Consider the following 21,546-nt stretch of genomic DNA (forward strand, 5'->3'; position numbering starts at 1 on the left):
TGGACGCGGCTTAACGGCAGATCACTTTAAACAAACAAGAAACAGTGAGAGACTGGTTAAAATAAGTGCTTCAGAAAACAGGAATGTAGCTGACCCAAGTTGGGTCGCAGAGCTCAGAGAAGCTCTTTTGTATAGATAACCAGTGACCTTTCTTAACTCTTCCTGTACTGGGAACAATATGAGACTCATAACTGTGCCAGTAATATTCTATTTCTTAGCTGTATTACACATACAATTCATTATATCGTAAGTTTGTTTTCATTTCAAATTCCCTTTAAAGGACCACTGTTGCGAAAATCTTAAAAATGAAAGTATATGTAAACATATACAAATAAGAAGCATGTTTCTTCCAGAGTGAAATGAGCCATACATTACTTTTCTCCTATGTTGCTGTCACTTACAGTAGGTAGTAGAAATTTGACATTACCGACAGATTTTGGGCTAGTCCATCTCTTCATGGGGGGTTCTCAGCCAGTCCATCTCTCCATAGGAGACTCTTAGCATGACCTTTATTCTTTATAAAGACTCTCCTTGAAAAATATTTATACAAAGATGCTGGCCAGCCTCCGTGCTCACTGTACACTTTTTTGGCAGTTTGACAGAGTAACTGCCATTCACTAAGTACTTTTGAAAATAAAGAAAACCCTGAGAATCCCCCACGAGGATATGGGCTAGTCCAAAACCTGACAGTTGTGTCAGCTTTCTGCTACTTACTGTAAGTGACAGCAACATAAGAGAAAAGTAATTTATGGCTCATTATTCTCTGGAAGAAACATACTTCTTATCTGTATATGTTTACATTTGCTTGAAATTTTAAGATTTTAGTGACAGTGGTCCTTTAAAGTAAACCTGTAGGGAAAAAAAGAGCCCCTTGGAGGGGGAAGCCTCTGGATGCTAATAAGGCTTCCCCCGTCCTCCTGTGTATGCCCGATCCAGTGCTGGGGAAAATAAATAATAATCTTAGTTGCTGCTGCGCGCATGTGCACTAGTGGCTTCCGGCTCTGGCTGAAATTGCCCAAGTGGGAAGCTGGTAGTGCGCATGCACACACACTGACAGGGGTCTGACACAGAGATCTTCGGGGTCCCAGTGCTGGATCCTCTCTACCGTGGAAGGTCAGGGAAGGCTCTTTAGGACCCACAGGCTTCCCCTTCCGAGGTAAGTACACCCTAGGGGCACTTTTTTCATTACAGAACCACTTACTTACTCTGCCTCTCTAGCCCTTTAAGGGCCCGTTCACACTGGAGTGATTATCGCGTGTTTGAATAACCGCTGTTCGCTTACGCTTTGGAAAGTTCCAGGGTTATTTAAAGTATATGGCAGTGATCTCACTGCAGCGATTGCCAGGGATTCGTGGAAAACGCAAACGCAGGGCCTGCAGGCTTTATCATGATTTTAGGGTGAGCTTGTGCAGATACCACAGCTTTTGGGATATTATCACCCCCTAGCTAATTATGTTCTTTTCTGTGCTCTGTTTATTACTGCTAATATCTTACAGATATAATTTATCCTTTTCAGAACTAAGATCTGAGCTCAAGGGGCAAGAGACATATGTGAGGAGTGATCAGCAATCTATGGAGGAGGGAGACATGATGAGGACAATTAAAGAGGAAGAAGGAGAGACATATGTGAGGAGTGATCAGCAGTCTATGGAGGAGGGTGACATGATGGGGACAATTAAAGAGGAAGAAGAAGAGACGAATGTGCGGAGTGATCAGCAATCTATGGAGGAGGGAGACATGATGAGGACAATTAAAGAGGAAGAAGGAGAGACATATGTGAGGAGTGATCAGCAGTCTATGGAGGAGGGTTACATGATGAGGACAATTAAAGAGGAAGAAGAAGAGACGTATGTGAGGAGTGATCAGCAATCTATGGAGGAGGGAGACATGATGAGGACAATTAAAGAGGAAGAAGGAGAGACATATGTGAGGAGTGACCAGCAATCTATGGAGGAGGGTGACATGATGAGGATAATTAAAGTGGAAGAAGGAGAGACAAATGTGAGGAGTGATCAGCAGTCTATGGAGGAGGGTTACATGATGAGGACAATTAAAGAGGAAGAAGGAGAGACATATGTGAGGAGTGATCAGCAGTCTATGGAGGAGGGTTACATGATGAGGACAATTAAAGAGGAAGAAGGAGAGACATATGTGAGGAGTGATCAGCAGTCTATGGAGGAGGGTTACATGATGAGGACAATTAAAGAGGAAGAAGGAGAGACATATGTGAGGAGTGATCAGCAGTCTATGGAGGAGGGTTACATGATGAGGACAATTAAAGAGGAAGAAGGAGAGACATATGTGAGGAGTGATCAGCAATCTATGGAGGAGGGTGACATGATGGGGACAATTAAAGAGGAGGACCCACTTTTAGATGACAGAACAGGTGAGTAATCAAAATGACACGTTGACTATGTCATTAGTTGATATGATTGTGTCACTGCTCACACACTGGCCACATTAGGGGTTATCCTATGTAGGGATGATCAATGAGGTGAAAATATTTTTTTTAGTGCATAAAAATTTCAAGTAAATTATAAGCAACTTTACATTGGACCAATCAGAATAACATCCTGACAATTTTAATTAGTCCAAGTATAAGATGCATAAGATTTACATGAAATTTGAATGCAAGGAGACATTATTTGTACCTGATTAATCATCCCTAATCATACATACTGCTATTAGATCTCTCTCATATAAAACTATCATCCTTGATTGTATTTGGTGACAGCTTACTAACAACAGTGCAGACACCCTGATGGCTTTGGAGTATGTTCTGTTCTGTGGAGAGGGGATGGGTGAGTGAGAAGCATCCAGCTACATGTCACAGCAGAAGTACAATGCTGATCAGATGAGGACCTCTGGGAAAGAGCTTCCTCCTCTAAACCTGCAGGGCATCCAGAAAGTATTCACAGCGCTGCACTTCTTCCACATTTTATGTTACAGCCTTATTCCAAAATACAGTGGCTTGCAAAAGTATTCGCCCCCCTTGAAGTTTTCCACATTTTGTCACATTACTGCCACAAACATGCATCAATTTTATTGGAATTCCACATGAAAGACCAATACAAAGTGGTGTACACGTGAGAAGTGGAACGAAAATCCTACATGATTCCAAACATTTTTTTACAAATAAATAACTGCAAAGTGGGGTGTGCATAATTATTCAGCCCCCTAAGTCAATACTTTGTAGAACCACCTTTTGCTGCAATTACAGCTGCCAGTATTTTAGGGTATGTCTCTACCAGCTTTGCACATCTAGAGACTGAAATCCTTGCCCATTCTTCTTTGCAAAACAGCTCCAGCTCAGTCAGATTAGAGGGACAGCATTTGTGAACAGCAGTTTTCAAATCTTGCCACAGATACTCGATTAGATTTAGATCTGGACTTTGACTGGGCCATTCTAACACATGGATATGTTTTGTTTTAAACCATTCCATTGTTGCCCTGGCTTTATGTTTAGGGTCGGTGTTCTGCTGGAAGGTGAACCTCTGTCCCAGTCTCAAGTGTTTTGCAGTTTTCTTCCAAGATTGCCCTCTATTTGGCTCCATCCATCTTCCCATCAACTCTGACCAGCTTCCCTGTCCCTGCTGAAGAGAAGCACCCCCAGAGCATGATGCTGCCACCACCATATTTGACAGTGGGGATGGTGTGTTCAGAGTGATGTGCAATGTTAGTTTTCCGCCACACATAGCGTTTTGCATTTTGGCCAAAAAGTTCCATTTTGGTTTCATCTGACCAGAGCGCCTTCTTCCACATGTTTGCTGTGTCCCCCACATGGCTTGTGGCAAACTGCAAATGGGACTTCTTATGCTTTTCTGTTAAGAATGGCATTCTTCATGCCACTCTTCCATAAAGGCCAACTTTGTACAGTGTATGACTAATAGTTGTCCTATGGACAGATTCCCTCACCTGACTGTAGATCTCTGCAGCTCGTCCAGAGTCACCATGGGCCTCTTGACTGCATTTCTGATTAGCGCTCTCTATGTTCGGCCTGTGAGTTTAGGTGGACGGCCTTGTCTTGGTAGGTTTACAGTTGTGCCATACTCCTTCCATTTCTGAATGATTGCTTGAACACCGTGGGATGTTCAAGGCTTTGGAAATCTTTTTGTAGCCTAAGCCTGCTTTAAATTTCTCAATAACTTTATCCCTGACGTGTCTGGTGTGTTCTTTGGACTTCATGGTGTTGTTGCTCCCAATATTCTCTTAGACAACCTCTGAGGCTGTCACAGAGCAGCTGTATTTGTACTGACATTAGATTACACACAGGTGCACTCTATTTAGTCATTAGCACTCATCAGGCAATATCTATGGGTAACTGACTGCACTCAGACCAAAGGGGGCTGAATAATTACGCACACCCCACTTTGCAGTTATTGATTTGTAAAAAAAAATGTTTGGAATCATGTATGATTTTCGATCCACTTCTCACATGTACACCACTTTGTATTGGTCTTTCACGTGGAATTCCAATAAAATTGATTCATGTTTGTGGCAGTAATGTGACAATAGGTGGAAAACTTCAAGGGGGCCGAATACTTTTGCAAGCCACTGTATATTACTTTCATTTTTTCCTCAGAATTCTGCACACAACAGCCAATAGTGACAGCATAAACAAAGTTTACTTGAGGATGTGGCAAATGTATTAAAAACGCTGTGAATACTTTCCAGATGCACTGTATGTGTAACATAATTTATTGTGCAGATTACAATAATAATCTTCCCTGAGCGTCTATAATTGTGTCCAGAATTGCCACTGAAAGATTCATGTGGAAGGAAATGAAGACATCTCAGTTTTTCTTTTTAAATGATGCAAAGAAGATTGACGGGTACCATCCAAAGTGAGTATATGCTCTTTTATTTTGCAATAGGCATCACAGCAACAAATATAGCAGCGACGTTTTGAAGCAACCGGTCCTTTATCAAGCTATGAGGTGTGGATCCAAGAGCAACTACTCCTGTTAGAACCATTATTTGTTAGTGATGAGCTACTGCTGAGTGAAGGTGTTTGGCAGATCTTCCTGTGCCAAAACGTGTAGGCTTGAGAAGAACCATAATGTCCCAAAATGAACTCGTCTTTCCAGCTTTGGATTATTTATTGCTTACATACATCCTTGATCTAGCAAACAATCGATTTTTCCATCAGGGAGAAACAGTTTGTCTCACCAAGTCTATGCCACGGCACATATGTATGGGCAGCATTTAAATCTGAACTGGCACATAAGGGTGCATACACACATCCAATTATGTTTGGCCAATTTTACAACCTCCATGAAGCATGAGGGCCAGCAGGTTTTGATAACTATAAGATAATTGAGTAGAAAATCTTTCATGCTACATGTGAGATGTAAAATTGAGAGATAATTGGTCAATCCAAACTGGATGTGTGTACCCACCTTAAGCAGCGAAGCTAACTATGCTTCATTACAGCAGCTCAGCAGCAAAATAAACAGTGTAATTCAATAAGAAAATCAGGATTGTATGAGGGCCGTTTACACTAACGCGGAAATCGCTTGCCATAGTGATTCAGCCGTCATTGCCGTCAGTGTTTGTGCGAGTGGCAGCGAATCCCATAGCTGTGCATGGCCCGGCTTCTGGGATCCGGCTACATACTCGCAGAAGAGGAAGTGCCGCCGTGCGTCCTATGATACGCACGGCGGCTAGTGGAAACCTAGCCTAAGAGTACAGCAAGGCTTTTTATTAGGGAGAACAAATATACTTTATACGCACACCTACTCAGGACTTACCAAGCTGAATCAAAGTTTATTGGAGCAGATTTATCACAACCAAAAGAAAAAAAGCAGCACAAACCTCTATTATTTACCTACTTCCATACCAGCAGTCTCTGCCCCCTTAACCTCCCTGGCGGTTAATTTTTTTTTTCCTGATTGAAAAAAATCCTTTTTTTTTTTAATTTTTTTTTTGTTTCATGTAAAGCTACCAGAGTGGTAGCTACATGAAACACCACTAGAGGGCGCATGTGGCCCTCTTGTCCGATCGTCGCCGGCATATATAGCAAACAGGGGAACGCGTATATAACGCGTTCCCCTGTTTGGCTTCTCCTGTCGCCATGGCGACGATCGGGATGACGTCATGGACGTCAGCCGACGTCCTGACGTCAGGCACACCCGATCCAGCCCATAGCGCTGCCCGGAACTCATTGATCCGGGCAGCGCAGGGCTCTGGCGGGGGGGCCCTCTTCAGCCGCTGCGTGCGGCCGATCGCCGCAGAGCGGTGGCGATCAAGCTGTGCGCGCGGCTAGCAAAGTGCTGGCTGCGCGCACAGCAATTTACAGCTTGAAAATCGCCCCACCAGGGGCTGAGATCTCCCCCTGCGCGGCATAGCCCGAGCTCAGCTCGGGCTTACCGCCAGGGAGGTTAAAGAGAATCTGAAGCGAGAATAAATCTCGCTGATTCTCTTATATATAGCGGGGGCATGTTTGCCCCTGCTAAAACGCCGCTATACCGCTGCTGAACGGGAGTCCCTTACCCCCCAATCCCCTCCGTGCAGCGCGGGGATCCCTTCCTGGTGAGACAGGGCTAACGGCTATAGCCCTGCCTCTCAGCGCGTCTGTCAGCACTGATTGCCGCCTCTCCCCGCCCCTCTCAGTCTTCCTTCACTGAGAGGGGCGGGGAGAGGTGGAGATCCGCCGCCTGATAGACGCGCTGAGAGGCAGAGCTACAGCCATTAGCTCTGCCTCCAGCAGCAGCAAAATCCACAACCAAGTTGGTAGTGGATTTCGCAGGAGGGGATTTGGGGGGTAAGGGACCCCCGTTCAGCGGCGGTATAGCGGCGTTTTAGCAGAGGCAAACATGCCCCTGCTATATATAACAGAATCAGCGAGAATCTCTCTTCAAATTCTCTTTAAGGACCAGAGGCTGCTGGTACGGTAAATTGACGCCTCCCGGCGATTTCCCGCACATACCCACTGTTCTCAACGATGTCTCATTGCCGAAAGCTCCTCTTCCTGTCCCTATGATGGCAGAGTGCTGTCAGGTGGTCAGGATCTGCTTTCAATGGCTCCTGACGCTGTCTATCAATGGGAGCCAATGTGATTGGCTCTCCGTGATCACTCAGTCAGGGGCCAATGAAAGCAGCCCCTGACCTGCTTACAGAGCTCTGCGAGCAAAGTGCGGTGGGTGCAGAGTGACGAGATCGGCGGTAACGGTGGGGATGCTTCCTTCATTACAATGATGAATCTATGTCCAGTCAGAGCTGCAGCACCTCCTGCTGGATGTAGATTTGTACTGCGTCGGTCTGGAACCAGTTAATGTTTCCAATAGTTTTCCCTCCATTCTGCATGCACTTGTGTTGATAAATCTGTCCCATTGTATTGTACCTATCTGTTAATAAAAGCCTGTCCTTAATTATTTTTGTCATATGCAGCAAACACATACCTGTGTGTGTTAGATGGCTGTGGATGCAGCTAAACTGTCTGTTCACAGATCTTGTCCCATGTGGGCTGCGCTGTCTGCCATGTGCGTCTTTGCTTCCATACCTGTGTGTGCTAGATGGCTGTGGATGCAATTACACTGTCTGTCAGTAGATCTCGTCCCATGTGGCTTATGTTTCTTTGCCTGCCACGTGCTTCTCTGCCTCCTCCCTCCAGCTTAGAGAACTTGCCAGAACATTCTCTAGCTCTTATCTAGTCAAATATCCCCAGTCACTAACAGACAGAGCTTTCCTCCTACACCTTCCCTTCTAACAGAGCATGGCCCAGTGATTTCTGGCCATCCATGAAAAACACTTCTTCAGCCTCACACTGGCATGTTCCCAGTTACATGTACTATAATGGGGGGAGGGGAGGTCTCAGCTTGAGAGCAGGAAGGAGTCTGCTAAGCAACAGCAAACAAGTTATTATTATTGATTTATAAAACGTCAACATATTGCGTGGTGCTGTACAAAGTGAGAAACGAACATGGGGTACATAATAATACAGACAATGGTGTACACTAATATACCAGATACATAATTAGTGACAAAATACAAAAATTATACAAAATACAGAATACAAAATACAGAATTGGTAATGACAGTGATAAAAGTAACATGAAAAATAACATGTATAATGATTTCCAAGACACAAAAGGGGGAGAGAGCCCTGCCCTGCCCTTGCGAGCTTACAATCTAAAGGGAATGGGAGGAAACAGGAGGAGGGGTAGTATACAATAAAATATATAGAGGCTGTGTGTTTTAGGATACCTAGTAGGAGTGCAATTTGGTCTCAGGACAAAGGGAAGTGGCCTAAGGTAGCGCATATGCTTGTCGGAACAAATGAGTTTTTAGAGAGCGTTTAAAGGTAGCAAAGGTTGGCAAGTGACGGATGTGTAGTGGGAGGACATTCCAGAGGAGGGGTGAAGCGCGTGCAAAATCCTGTAAATGTGAAAGTGAGGAGGTGATTCTAGAAGAGGACAACAGAAGATCGTGTGCAGATCTGAGATTGCGATTGGGTTTGTATCTGGAAATTAGTGAGGATATGTACCGGGGAGAGAAATTGTGGAGAGCTTTGTAGATTAGAGTTAGGTGTTTGAAGTGGATCCTCTGGTTAATAGGCCGCCGGTGAAGAGCTTGACAGAGAGGAGCAGCAGAGGAAGATCGAGAAGAAAGATGAATGAGACTAGCAGCTGAGTTCAGTACCGACTGGAGCGGGGCCAGCCTGTTAGAAGGTAGTCCACAAAGTAGTACAGTATGTTGCAGTAGTCCAGACGAGATATTATAAGAGCATGTATTAACATTTTAGTTCTGTCTTGAGTGAGAAAAGGCCAGTGAGTATAGTGGTCCCAGCATTCATCACAGATTTTGGAAAGCAAAAAAAACACAGAATTGTCTTATGCTTGCTTAACTACCCGCAACCCGTTTAGAATCAATTTGGGTACCCGGACCGGACCAGCATTTCAGGTAAGCCCCAGGTACTCGACCTGATGCAGGCCTTTAGAAAACCGTACATTACAAGGGGCATATGAGTGACAAGAGGATACAGTGGTAATAAGATTGTGTAAGTGACGCCACATTGCTCTACAAACATAACGCAGATCTCTTGCTATAAGTACATATAGGTCTGTTGTCACAGGAGTAACACATTGCTTCCATTGTCTCATCAAGCTCTGCAACTTACTGTGTTTCCATGTATGGGCAATGCTTTAGGTGTAGAGAGGTCAATGAGATGCAAATAACTGACTTGTATGCAAATATAATGCAAATTGTATCCAGTTAATCACAATTGTCAGGAAATGCATTTAACTGGCTGAATTCCGAGCTAAATAAAATTAGCATGCAAGCCAAAGGTATAGTCATGTGATTGGCTGCCTGTAATGAGCACAACCTTCTGCAGTTCTCTGTCAGGTGGATAATTAGTGATGGTCAGTGACATGCCATTAATTCTGAGCTGGTGCAAATTGTATACTAATTATATGCAAAGTCATGCAGCTGCAGCAATTGTTCTATTTCTAATCTGCATAAATTTAACATCAGTTTAGAATTATCAGCAGCTCACTGACCATCCCTAATGATAATTCTTCCTCCCCTCAGAATTCTCTAACAGGAAGTGATGATGTTTTTCTATTTGCAGCACGAAGTCCCAACATCAGGAACCTCTCAGAGACTCGTCTCTCTGTATCCACAGACTGTACAACGGATGATGATGTCACTGGACAAGAGTCTCCTGCAGATATCCTGGTTACTCCAAATATTCCCCCAGACTCCCCTCACCTGTCTAACCCTGAGGGGCCTCATACCCATCACAGCTCTCCCCCTGCTGGAGGGTCTTATTCATGTTCCATGTGTGGAAAATATTTTGTTTGGAAAGCACATCTTGTTATTCATGAGAGATCTCACACTGGTGAAAAGCCCTATTTATGTGCTGAGTGTGGGAAATGTTTTGCACAGAAATCAGGTCTTGCCATTCACGAGAGAACTCACACTGGTGAGAAGCCTTATTCATGTGCCGAGTGTGGGAAATGTTTTACATGTAAATCATATCTTAACAGACATAAGATAAATCACACTGGCGAGAAGCCTTATTTATGTGCTGAGTGTGGGAAATGTTTTGCACAGAAATCAGTTCTTGCCTTTCATGAGAGATCTCACACTGGTGAAAAGCCTTATTCATGTGCTGAGTGTGGGAAATGTTTTCGATCCAAAACAGAACTTGCCGAACATGAGAGATCTCACACTGGTGAGAAGCCCTATTCCTGTGCTGAGTGTGGGAAATGTTTCAGATATAAAACAGGCCTTTTCATACATAAGAAAGCTCACACGGGTGAGAAGCCCTATTCATGTTCTGAGTGTGAAAAATGTTTCCGAAACAAAGCAGGCCTTTTCAAACATGAGAGAGCCCACACTGGTGAGAAGCCTTTTTCATGTGCTGAGTGTGGCAAATGTTTTTCAGTTAAATCAAATCTTGTCATACATGAGAGGTCTCACACTGGTGAGAAGCCCTATTCATGTGCTGAGTGTGGGAAATGTTTTGGGCGTAAATCACTGCTTGTCAGACATGAGAGATCTCACACTGGTGAGAAGCCCTATTCTTGTGCTGAGTGTGGGAAATGTTATGCACAAAAAACAAATCTTGTCAAACATGGGAGATCTCACACTGGAGAGAACCTCCATTCATGTTCTGAGTGTGAAAAATGTTTCCGAAACAAAGCAGGCCTTTTCAAACACGAGAGAGCCCACACTGGTGAGAAGCCTTTTTCATGTGCTGAGTGTGGCAAATGTTTTTCAGTTAAATCAAATCTTGTCATACATGAGAGGTCTCACACTGGTGAGAAGCCCTATTCATGTGCTGAGTGTGGGAAATGTTTTGGGCGTAAATCACTGCTTGTCAGACATGAGAGATCTCACACTGGTGAGAAGCCCTATTCTTGTGCTGAGTGTGGGAAATGTTATGCACAAAAAACAAATCTTGTCAGACATGGGAGATCTCACACTGGAGAGAACCTCCATTCATGTGCTGAGTGTGGAAAATGTTTTGCACAGAAATCCCATCGTCTCAGACATGAGAGATCTCACACCGGTGGTCAGTAAGGGTCAGGGAAACATAGTTTCCCCTTCAGTGAACCTGAACTGGCCACAGCATACTGCTCTCCGTCTCCCCAACATAGCTAGAAGTAATGAGGATGGAGAGTGGAGTGCAGCAGCCAATTAACAGGCTTGTTCAGCCCTGCTTCTCCCTCTCTCATCACTGGTGAGAAGCTCTATTACTGCACTGGGGGTGGGGAATGTTTTGGTCATAAATATTAACCATTTATGCCTCCAGGACGTAGTACCTACGTCCAGGAGGCCACGTGCGCGTCCGCGGCCAATCACAGGCACGCGCGCTCCCGGCCCGCGGTTCGTTAGCCAGGCAATGAGTGAATCGGGCTATGGTGCCCGATCACTGATTCCTCTCCCCCGCTTCTCTCGGAAGCTACACTTTTTCTGAAGCTATGTCCCTCTACGCGTACATTGTACGCTTAGAGTGACGTCATGTAAACAAACTCTAGATTGCCATCTTGTGGCCAAAAAGTAAAACTACAAGTAAAAGTAAAAAAACATTACAATACACAAATATTTCCCCAAATAAAACACTATTTATATCCCACCCTCCCAAAAATGCCCACATAAAATGTTTAATAAAAAAAAAAAAAACATTACTATAAAAAAAAACCACATCAATATTTACCTAAGGGTCTAAACTTTTTAAATATCTATGTAAAGACGAAATATTTCTCAATTTTTTTTTATAAGCTTGTAAATAGTGATGGATGCAAAACGGAAAAAATGCTCTTTTATTTCCAAATAAAATATTGTTGCAATACATTGTGATAGGGACATAATTTAAACGGTGAAATAACCGTGACAAATGGGCAAATACAATACGTGGGTTTTAATTATGGAGGCATGTTTTATTTTAAAACTATAATGGCCGAAAACTGACAAATAATGAATTTTTTCATTTTTTTCCTTATTCTTACTGTTAAAATGCATTTACAGTAAGGTAGCTCTTAGCAAAATGTACCCCCCAAAGAAAGCCTAATTGGTGGTGGAAAAAACAAGATATAGATCAGCTCATTGTGATAAGTAGTGATAAAGTTATAGGTTAATGAATGGGAGGTGAACATTGCTCGGATGCATAAAGTGAAAACGACTGAAGGCTGAGCTGGTTAAGGTGCCCATACATTCATGGATTTTCTCATTAGATACCTTGCAGATTTGATTTATCTGCTGGGAATTGATTCCCCAAAATGTCAGATCGATCAAATTGTGATCCATTTTAAACAAAAATTAATTTAAAGAATCGATTGGACAGCATGGAAAATGTAAAACAATCGGGGGCGGGGCAAGAGCATTGGCAAATGGATGGCCTTTAGCTTCACACTGCATTGAATAGTGCAACTCTGCAGTTCGATCGATTTTCAATACACTCCCTGCTGGAATCTATTGGGGATTGATGTGCAGTGTATGGTAGGAATGGATTCCTTCTGATTTGAAACAATGATTTTGGAACATTGCGTGGAAATGTATAAGTGTATGGCCATTTCCAATGTTGTTTTTATATCTTGCTAGATGCATATGGCAGCATATTTACACAGAATTTCACAAACACGCAGAGATATCCTGCGCTCCCAATCAAAAGTTTGCACCGTCAGAGACGGTTTCCCTTTAAAGTTCCGACACTGCAGCGCTCCAGAGTAGGGTGGTTAGCAAGACAACTGAAGAGAGATAGAGCGCGCCATAGTGCATTAAACGTTTCAGGGGTATTTTATTGACACATAAAGTTATACTCACAAACACAGATGTTAAAACGCATGTCAGCGCCTTCGTCAGACGAAGGCGCTGAGCGCCGAAACGTGTCATGACATCACACGCTTACTGATCGCAAGCCACGCCCACTCCTCAGCGGCACGGAGCCCCAGGACATCGGAATCCGCGCTACTGGCCACAGCGCGTCATTCTCCACCACTGAGGGAAGCGGCTGGCTGTCCGCTGACATGCGTTTTTAACATCTGTGTTTGTGAGTATAACTTTATGTGTCAATAAAACACCCCTGAAACGTTTAATGCACTATGGCGCACTCTATCTCTCTTCAGTTGTCTTATTTACACAGAATCCTGAGGACTCTCTCATGTTGCTCAGTGCATTGGTTTGTAAAGCATCGAAGTCCCTGAACTGAGGTGACACGATGAGATAAACGTGGGTACATATAGTACTAAGGTACAGCAGCAGTGGTGTCACTGTGGGCCCATCTGCTGTCAGTCTGGTCAGCATTGCGTGTGTGAGGCTGAATGAGTGAGTGGAGTGTTTGCATAACAGCGCTGTTATTATAATATGTGTTGTTGTCACTGGCATGCCACCATTTTTAATATTTTTGTATTTGCAAAGTTTTCATCCATAAAAGTCCATGTTGTTCCACCTATAGCTGACTTAACATTTGTATTTAGGCAAGGTCTCTGTACACTTAGTGTGCCAGCCAGGTTTCATGTACTCCTTTAGTGACTTGATCCTTTGTATATGAGGTTTGTTTCCATTTATCCCAAATCCCCTTTTCCCCCGTATACGTTTTAGTTCTAAGCTTAGTTAGCACTTGCCTGAGTTAACTTTTATATTTCTCATTGTAAGGGTTAATAAACCAGGTGCTTTGTCGATGCAAGTGAGGCAGGATCTGCTGTAACATGCAGCCACAGTTCACCTGAAAAGTAAATAAAAGCCGAATCACTTATATCTGGCTGAACAAGATAGCTTCTGATAGCAAGATAGTACTGAAAAAAATATTATTTGTTTTTTGTTGAAAGCTGAATGATTCAGATATTATGTCTCACCGATCTGGCTGCTGTGCACAATTCAGAGTCAGAATTTACCCCTCAAAATGAATATAAGAATGTGAGACTCCAGGAAAGTTCTGTGTACTATTGTTGCTACACAAACAATTCATTATCTGTTTAGCTTATTTTCACTTTATGTATAGAATCTGTTAGAGTCATGAAACCACAAGGCAATTCTTGAGTTCCAAAAAATTCAAAATCGCACTTTATTGTATCAAAAAGATTATCAAAAGATAAAAACTTGTGCATTTTTAGTGATAGTACTGGACAAACTGCTTTACTTTGGTAGCGTTGCTGTGCCTTGTATACTATTTTAAACATGCCTTGTGTCCATTTACTAGTACACGCAAAAAAGCATATCTATTGGTAGGGCTTTTCTCTGGAATAAATTGACAATTCTTCCCTGTGGCCATTGTGAGATACGTGTCCTCTCAGCAATTGGTATTTGTTTTAATATCTAGCATCTTATTCCAATAGCAATCTTGTATAGCCATCAATTCAGCCTTCTGGCCTTACTGGCCACTGTAATTCTTTTTCGCTATTACCAAGAGGTGCCGGGTTGTGTCTGGTGGGAACAGATGCCCCAACATTTTTCTAGACTATGTATGTTGCACTCTAAAGGTCAGTGTGTTGCCTTTATATGGATTTCTTAATCTTCCTACTTCTGATTTTTTTCCATATTCTGCCTGCTGCCTCTCTATATCTTATCTTGTATGTGGAATGCTTCCCCTTCTTTTCACTATAGATTTTATTCCTTACATTTACTTGGAGTGGGTATATCTGTTCTTTTCATCTTGTTCTGCTAACAACTTCTTCTAGTTGACTTACCTGGCTTTATGGAGATGAAGATTTCATTTTTCAGCACGACCTGGCACCTGCTCACAGTGCCAAAACCACTGGTAAATGGTTTACTGACCATGGTATTACTGTGCTCAATTGGCCTGCCAACTCTCCTGACCTGAACCCCATAGAGAATCTGTGGGATATTGTGAAGAGAAAGTTGAGTGACGCAAGACCCAACACTCTGGATGAGCTTAAGGTCGCTATCGAAGCATCCTGGGCCTCCATAACACCTGATCAGTGCCACAGGCTGATTGCCTCCATACCACGCAGCATTGAAGCAGTCATTTCTGCAAAAGGATTCCCGACCAAGTATTGAGTGCATAACTGAACATAATTATTTGAAGGTTGACTTTTTTTGTTTTAAAAACACTTTTCTTTTATTGGTCGGATGAAATATGCTAATTTTTTGAGATAGGAATTTGGGGTTTTCATGAGCTGTATGCCAAAATCATCAATATTAAAACAATAAAAGGCTTGAACTACTTCAGTTGTGTGTATTTGAATCTAAAATATATGAAAGTCTAATGTTTATCAGTACATTACAAAAAATAATGAACTTTATCACAATATGCTAATTTTTTGAGAAGATCCTGTATAACCCTAGTTATGAAAAGAGAAGGGTGAAAAGCATGCACTGAAATGCTCATAGGCTTGAAGGAGTGTTTATTTATCTTTGTATGTGTCAGAGTGGTGCAACTAAATATTTTAAATTAAAAAAATGTTTGGTTTGGGTCTGCTTTAAAGAGAATCTGTACTCTGAAATTCTTACAATAAAAAGCATACCATTCTATTCATTATGTGCTCCTGGTCCCCTCTGTGCTGTTTCTGCCATTCTCTGCTGCAAACCTGGCTTGTAATTGCCAGTTTTAGGCAGTGTTTACAAACAAACTAACCAGCTTCTAATAGGCTCAGCTAAGCAGAGTGTGTTAGTCACACAGAGCCTGCAGGGGGTGTGTACAGCTTCTAGCTAATCACAAGCAGCCCTGCACATTCCAGTCTGACTGCCTCAGCCTGACTGTGCCGACTATAGAGAGAAGATTAGATCATATAACAGAGATAACACAGCTACTGTGCAATTAGGAAAAGCTGCAGTAAGCCAGACCACATTAGAAAAGGCATAGGAACTTATAGCATAGAAGAAATAAAGATAAACAATTTGTTACAGAGTCTCTTTAAGTGATACAGCCAGAGAAATATTATAGTAAGAACAAAGTAGCCAGGCATGTTGACCTAACACAAGCTAAAACAGACCTTCTTAGATTATAACTAGCTTCGCTATGTCACCAGAAAAGTCCAGACATTCTCAATCCAAAGGAAATCTACCAGGGCTCAGAGTATCAGAAGAGGTATATCGGGCATCAACCAAGGCCTAGAGCAGGCATGGGCAAACTTGGCCCTCCAGCTGTTATGGAACTACAAGTCCCACAATGCATTGCAGGAGTCTGACAGTCACAGTCATGCTTCATAAAGGCAAATGCATTGAGAGACTTGTAGTTCCTAAACAGCTGGAGGGCCAAGTTTGCCCATGCCTGGCCTAGAGTATTGAAATGATCTCATATAGAGGTATATGTGCACAGAGCAATTAAAAAAACAACCAGAAATGAAAGATGGCTATGAGCTAATTGTTACAAAAAGAAGTTCATGTTCTCCTTTTTCAGTCAAATTTAGTAATTCAGCTATTTTTACGCATCCCTATACGGCGTACGTTTTTCCGCATGGCAGCATACATGTACGCTTTCTTAAGCGTACTCTCGCGAGATGATCTCTTGCAATCCAGCATGGTTACGTGATGTGTTTGAGGCTTTTGATCTTTTTCGGGACTCTGTACGTTAGTCGTTCCACCCTGATACTCTAACCCTTTGGTCACCTGACACAATCTACCTATCAGGGACCTTTGTTTTGTAACAATTAGCTCACAGCCAGCGTTTTTAAACCCTCTGGCTGCCATTTTTCATTGCACACTGTGTTTGCAGCTGATGAGTCATAACTGACGAAGGAGCTTATCAGGATGGGAGATGCTGGATTTTACTATATGCACATTTTTTTTTTTATGGAATTTGCAAGTGCACTACTATTTTAAGCTTATTATAATAAAGCAGTATTACACTATGAGAGTACTCTTTTGAGCTTGAAGGTAAAGAGATATGTTGGCAAGATTTGGAGGATTTTAAAAGAAAAAGCGCTGTTGCTGGTCTGTGCTGGGTCAGCCAGACAATCCTGGTGAGAGGCTTATGTTTATTCAGTGGTGGAGGTTACACATAGGGTGAGGAGTGTGCTGGAGCACTGATGGTGATTCTAACCTATGTGAACATACTACACCATATACTGCTGTTTGTAGTTTTGTTTACTGGGGAGCCTATGAAGATTTTGCACCAGTGAGGAAAGGAGGAGGATTACTGGATGGGACAAATGCGCATATGCTAATCTGTAACTGGTTAGCCTGGAAATCTGGTGAGCGCAATTTGGTTATGTGTTATATGGACTCATTTATTAATGGAAGCTGACTAAAGAGCATTATTTGTCTGGGAACTGTATTGGCATTCTGAGGACAAGTGATTGTGTTGAGCGCTGGACCTTTTGATAAAGAATTTTGTTGTTAAAGGGATATACACCTTTTTGGTCATAGCGACCCACAAGGAAGTGGAGCACGTTTATAAGTTTACTATTTGAATTTCGTTGCTCAAAGAGCACACCACTCATTTGCATTGTTTACATTTTATGATGGATTTTCTAGACAAGGGATATAAAGTAGTAAGAGAAACAATAATAATTGATGGAGATGTCATCTTATCAGCCTGGGTCAGGACAGCTCCTAGAGGGAGGAGTCAGGCACCAGACAGAGATCCTGCAACATTTATACATAGAGGAAAATCCCTTGAACTGATAGAAGGCTGGCGGGTTCACAACTATAATGTGAGAGACGACACTATCTCCTCCCCTAGACATGAGGCATCCTCAAGGCTAGATTAGGGTTTGATATCACAGAAAAGACGTGTTGAAGGTAATAGTATCTAAAATCATCCCAATAGCATACTCGGATCATGCCCCAATTCGGGTGACAATAAGGTATAGATGAGGTCAAACGTAGCACAGAATATGGAGGTTAGAATCTAGTTTACTATAATAACGAGGTATAAAGTGTCATGTCATTGATCTTGTGTTATTTGTATGGGATTCAATGAAATGTGACATAAGAAGGGTACTAATAGTAATTAAAAGTAGGAAAAAATAAAGACAAAAAAAACAAAACAAAACCAGAATTAGTAAACAAGCTGGAAGAAGCCAAAAGTGATCCCTGCCCAGAGGACAGCAGACAATTACATCCCATCAGATTAGAACTAAACCAACTCCTTGATAAAAGATGTGAATGGGAGTTTGTAAAAATAGGATCATTTTAGAAAAAGAGAAGACAGGAAAAAAAATGATTGAAAAAAAATCAGAGACAAGAACAGAGACCTTAGAGAGAATTCTTACTAGAAAGGATAAAGTTTCACTTGATCCTATAAAAAACTATATACCATAAAGAGGAATTTTACTGAAAAAAAAGCAATGGGGGAAAATTAAATCAATGCCTTACAAAGTAAAAAGTTAAAAATAGAAAAAAAGGTCAAGAAACAATTGAATGATTTCTCGTGTGATTAGTTTGTGTTATTTGACCCACAGTGAACTTGCAGGTCCTCATCTTTACTACTGGCACACAAGAAGAAACAAGACAGCACCAACTGCCATTATCTATAACCCCACCCACCATTACCACATTTTATCTAATACAACACTGTACAGGGTACGGGCTCTGCCTCTGACACGGGAGGCCAGAGTTCAAATCTCAAAATCTTTTTGGCTTACCCACTAAACTGCCCCCCCTTCCCCCTCCCCCCTTTTTGTATATGGACCAAATTAACCATCATAATTCACACCCACCACTGCTCTCAATGTGTAATTAAATAATACCTTTCCTCACGGACACTGTATGCTAATCACAGGTTATATAACACTTTATTAGTAGAAGAGACAAGAGCGCTCCTTTGGTGTAATACTTTTCTTTACTTAAAATTCCACGCATACAAGTTACACTTACAGTGTGTTAAAAACAAAAGCGCTTCTCAGGCCTGCCAGCCGTCCTCTCCTACCCTGTGTTTGGCCAAAACAGCAGGTGCGGTGTCTCCCGACGCGGAGCTGGATTCGGTGAACGGGGCTTGGTCACGCTGGAGCCGTCTGACGTCACGACGTGTTTCGGCGCTAACCACGCCTTCGTCAGGTGACGTGACGGCGTGTGCGGCTCTATTTTATACAGCCCGATGTGGGAAGGAAGGGGGAGTGACTGCTTATGTCACTCCAAATGGGCGGGGAATTTTGCCCTGCATACATTGAGAATCAACGGCTATTCGCCGCCCTATTAGCAAATGCTGATTTTTTTATGAGGGACATTTTTCAACAATACACTGTTAAAACCAAATTAAAATTATAAAAATCATTAGTCAGTGACAGACACCATGTCTGTGCGAAGGGGCGCGCTGCCTATAACTATTATTGTTAATAATTCTTAATAACACAAACCACTTGGTAGTGGGTGACTAACTTGTCACTGATGTTGATGGTGGGAGACAACCAATATGTGTCTGTGCGAGGAGATTCCATCGCCTTCTATTATTGCATGAGGGGCGCAAGCCTCGATGTAAGTGGGATTATTTAGGAATGGAATTTATGATACATTCTCCGCAATCAAGCTCTATGTCAATTGGCTACTTCCACTGCTAGGTGGTGTCATGTCGCGCTCCCTGGTTTTTAGATGCAGGGGCTACGGTGTTGGTGTGCCTGTTAAGCGGCTGACCCAGCGCAATATGTGCGTTCTTATCAGGCAGAGGGGGTATTGTGGGCGGTTGGTGCAGCGTTTTATCAGCGGCTGGGCCAGGTTGTATTGACGTCTGGCCCAATGCAGCCGATGCCTGTGCATTATCTACAGCTTTATCGGGCGGGGAGGGGGCAAAAAGGGTTTTATGAGTAGCTGGCTCAGCGTTTTATTAGCGGCTGGCCTGAAGTTTATTATTCATAGTAGCTGGCACCGCGCAACTTGTGCGCCGGTGTCAGATTGTCCCTCATAGATTATAAGGCTGTTTCCTCCCATTTCGTCTCATCTTCGGAGGGGATAAATGCCCATGGGGACACCGGGATGCACCTATGAATGGTGGTCCTAGGGAGGGGTGGGGGGGGGGGGGGTTGCAGCTATGGGGAATACGAACCATTCCTCCACAAACTGCTTAGTCCATGGACCTAAAGGTCGCACTTGGAAATTCCTGACCTATACACAAAATGAGCGTCCATGGACTAAGCAGTTTGTGGAGGAATGGTTCGTATTCCCCATAGCTGCAACCCCCCCCCCCCCCACCCCTCCCTAGGACCACCATTCATAGGTGCATCCCCGTGTCCCCATGGGCATTTATCCCCTCCGAAGATGAGACGAAATGGGAGGAAACAGCCTTATAATCTATGAGGGACAATCTGACACCGGCGCACAAGTTGCGCGGTGCCAGCTACTATGAATAATAAACTTCAGGCCAGCCGCTAATAAAACGCTGAGCCAGCTACTCATAAAACCCTTTTTGCCCCCTCCCCGCCCGATAAGGCTGTAGATAATGCACAGGCATAGGCTGCATTGGGCCAGACGTCAATACAACCTGGCCCAGCCGCTGATAAAACGCTGCACCAACCGCCCACAATACCCCCTCTGCCTGATAAGAACGCACATATTGCGCTGGGTCAGCCGCTTAACAGGCACACCAACACCGTAGCCCCTGCATCTAAAAACCAGGGAGCGCGACATGACACCACCTAGCAATGGAAGTAGCCAATTGACATAGAGCTTGATTGCGGAGAATGTATCATAAATTCCATTCCTAAATAATCCCACTTACATCGAGGCTTGCGCCCCTCATGCAATAATAGAAGGCGATGGAATCTCCTCGCACAGACACATATTGGTTGTCTCCCACCATCAACATCAGTGACAAGTTAGTCACCCACTACCAAGTGGTTTGTGTTATTAAGAATTATTAACAATAATAGTTATAGGCAGCGCGCCCCTTCGCACAGACATAGTGTCTGTCACTGACTAATGATTTTTATAATTTTAATTTGGTTTTAACAGTGTATTGTTGAAAAATGTCCCTCATAAAAAAATCAGCATTTGCTAATAGGGCGGCGAATAGCCGTTGATTCTCTCCGACGATCAGGCTGGTCTCCAGCCGTGGTGCCTGGGCTCGCAGCACAGCCCTTCTGCAGCACAGCCCTTCTGCCACAGCTGCGGGCCACTGCTCTCGCCGCCCCAGCCCGACATCTCCAGCTCCCACGTGCTCACCACGTGGTCTGCTTCTCCGGGTGGGCCCAGCATCAGAGGGGAGGCTGACACCGCTAGCTGGATACCAGCGCAGCTGACTCGGTATCGGCACCTCGGCCACCCATGTGGCAGCACCGCATCACCGCCGGGAAAGACTCCGCAGCCATGTGGTAGCACGCACCACCGCCTGGATAGACTCCGCAGCACCCCTCCTCCCTCCACAAGGCTCCTTCATCGCCTGCACCTCGGCCACCCACGTGAAAGCAGGCCTCACCGCAGCTAATCTCCACCGCCTGGAAGTCCTCACCGCTGCCTGGCAGCCGCAGTCGCAGCACCCCTCCTCCCTCCACAAGGCTCCTTCATCGCATGCTCGGGTAAGCCTGCTGCCCCTACACACTGGCTGCTGCCCCCTGCCCTTAGAGCCCGCTGAACAGGCCCTGCCCTGCACTGCCACTACACAGGATACAAAAGGGTTCCATGTGCCGGCTCCCCACATGTTTTCACTCTGGCTTAGAGGCACACAGCACAAAGGCGCACTGCGGAATCGGCTCCTAATATTGGTGC

The 21,546-nt window shown here is 43.7% G+C and overlaps 1 protein-coding gene across 1 annotated transcript in view; it reads left to right on the forward strand.

Moving 5' to 3' along the window:
- Positions 1 to 11,670, forward strand: part of LOC137537148 (uncharacterized) — a 205,310-nt gene extending 193,640 nt beyond the window's left edge. Inside the window, exons 15-16 of the mRNA XM_068259273.1 lie at positions 1,517 to 2,386; positions 9,572 to 11,670. Of these exons, the coding sequence (XP_068115374.1) occupies positions 1,517 to 2,386; positions 9,572 to 11,028 (2,327 nt within the window). The 3' untranslated portion in view covers positions 11,029 to 11,670. The remainder of the gene's footprint in view (positions 1 to 1,516; positions 2,387 to 9,571) is intronic.
- Positions 11,671 to 21,546: the final 9,876 nt, after the last annotated feature.

This window comes from Hyperolius riggenbachi, chromosome 10 (assembly GCF_040937935.1).
Source record: "Hyperolius riggenbachi isolate aHypRig1 chromosome 10, aHypRig1.pri, whole genome shotgun sequence".
Classification (NCBI taxonomy): Eukaryota; Metazoa; Chordata; class Amphibia; order Anura; family Hyperoliidae; genus Hyperolius; species Hyperolius riggenbachi.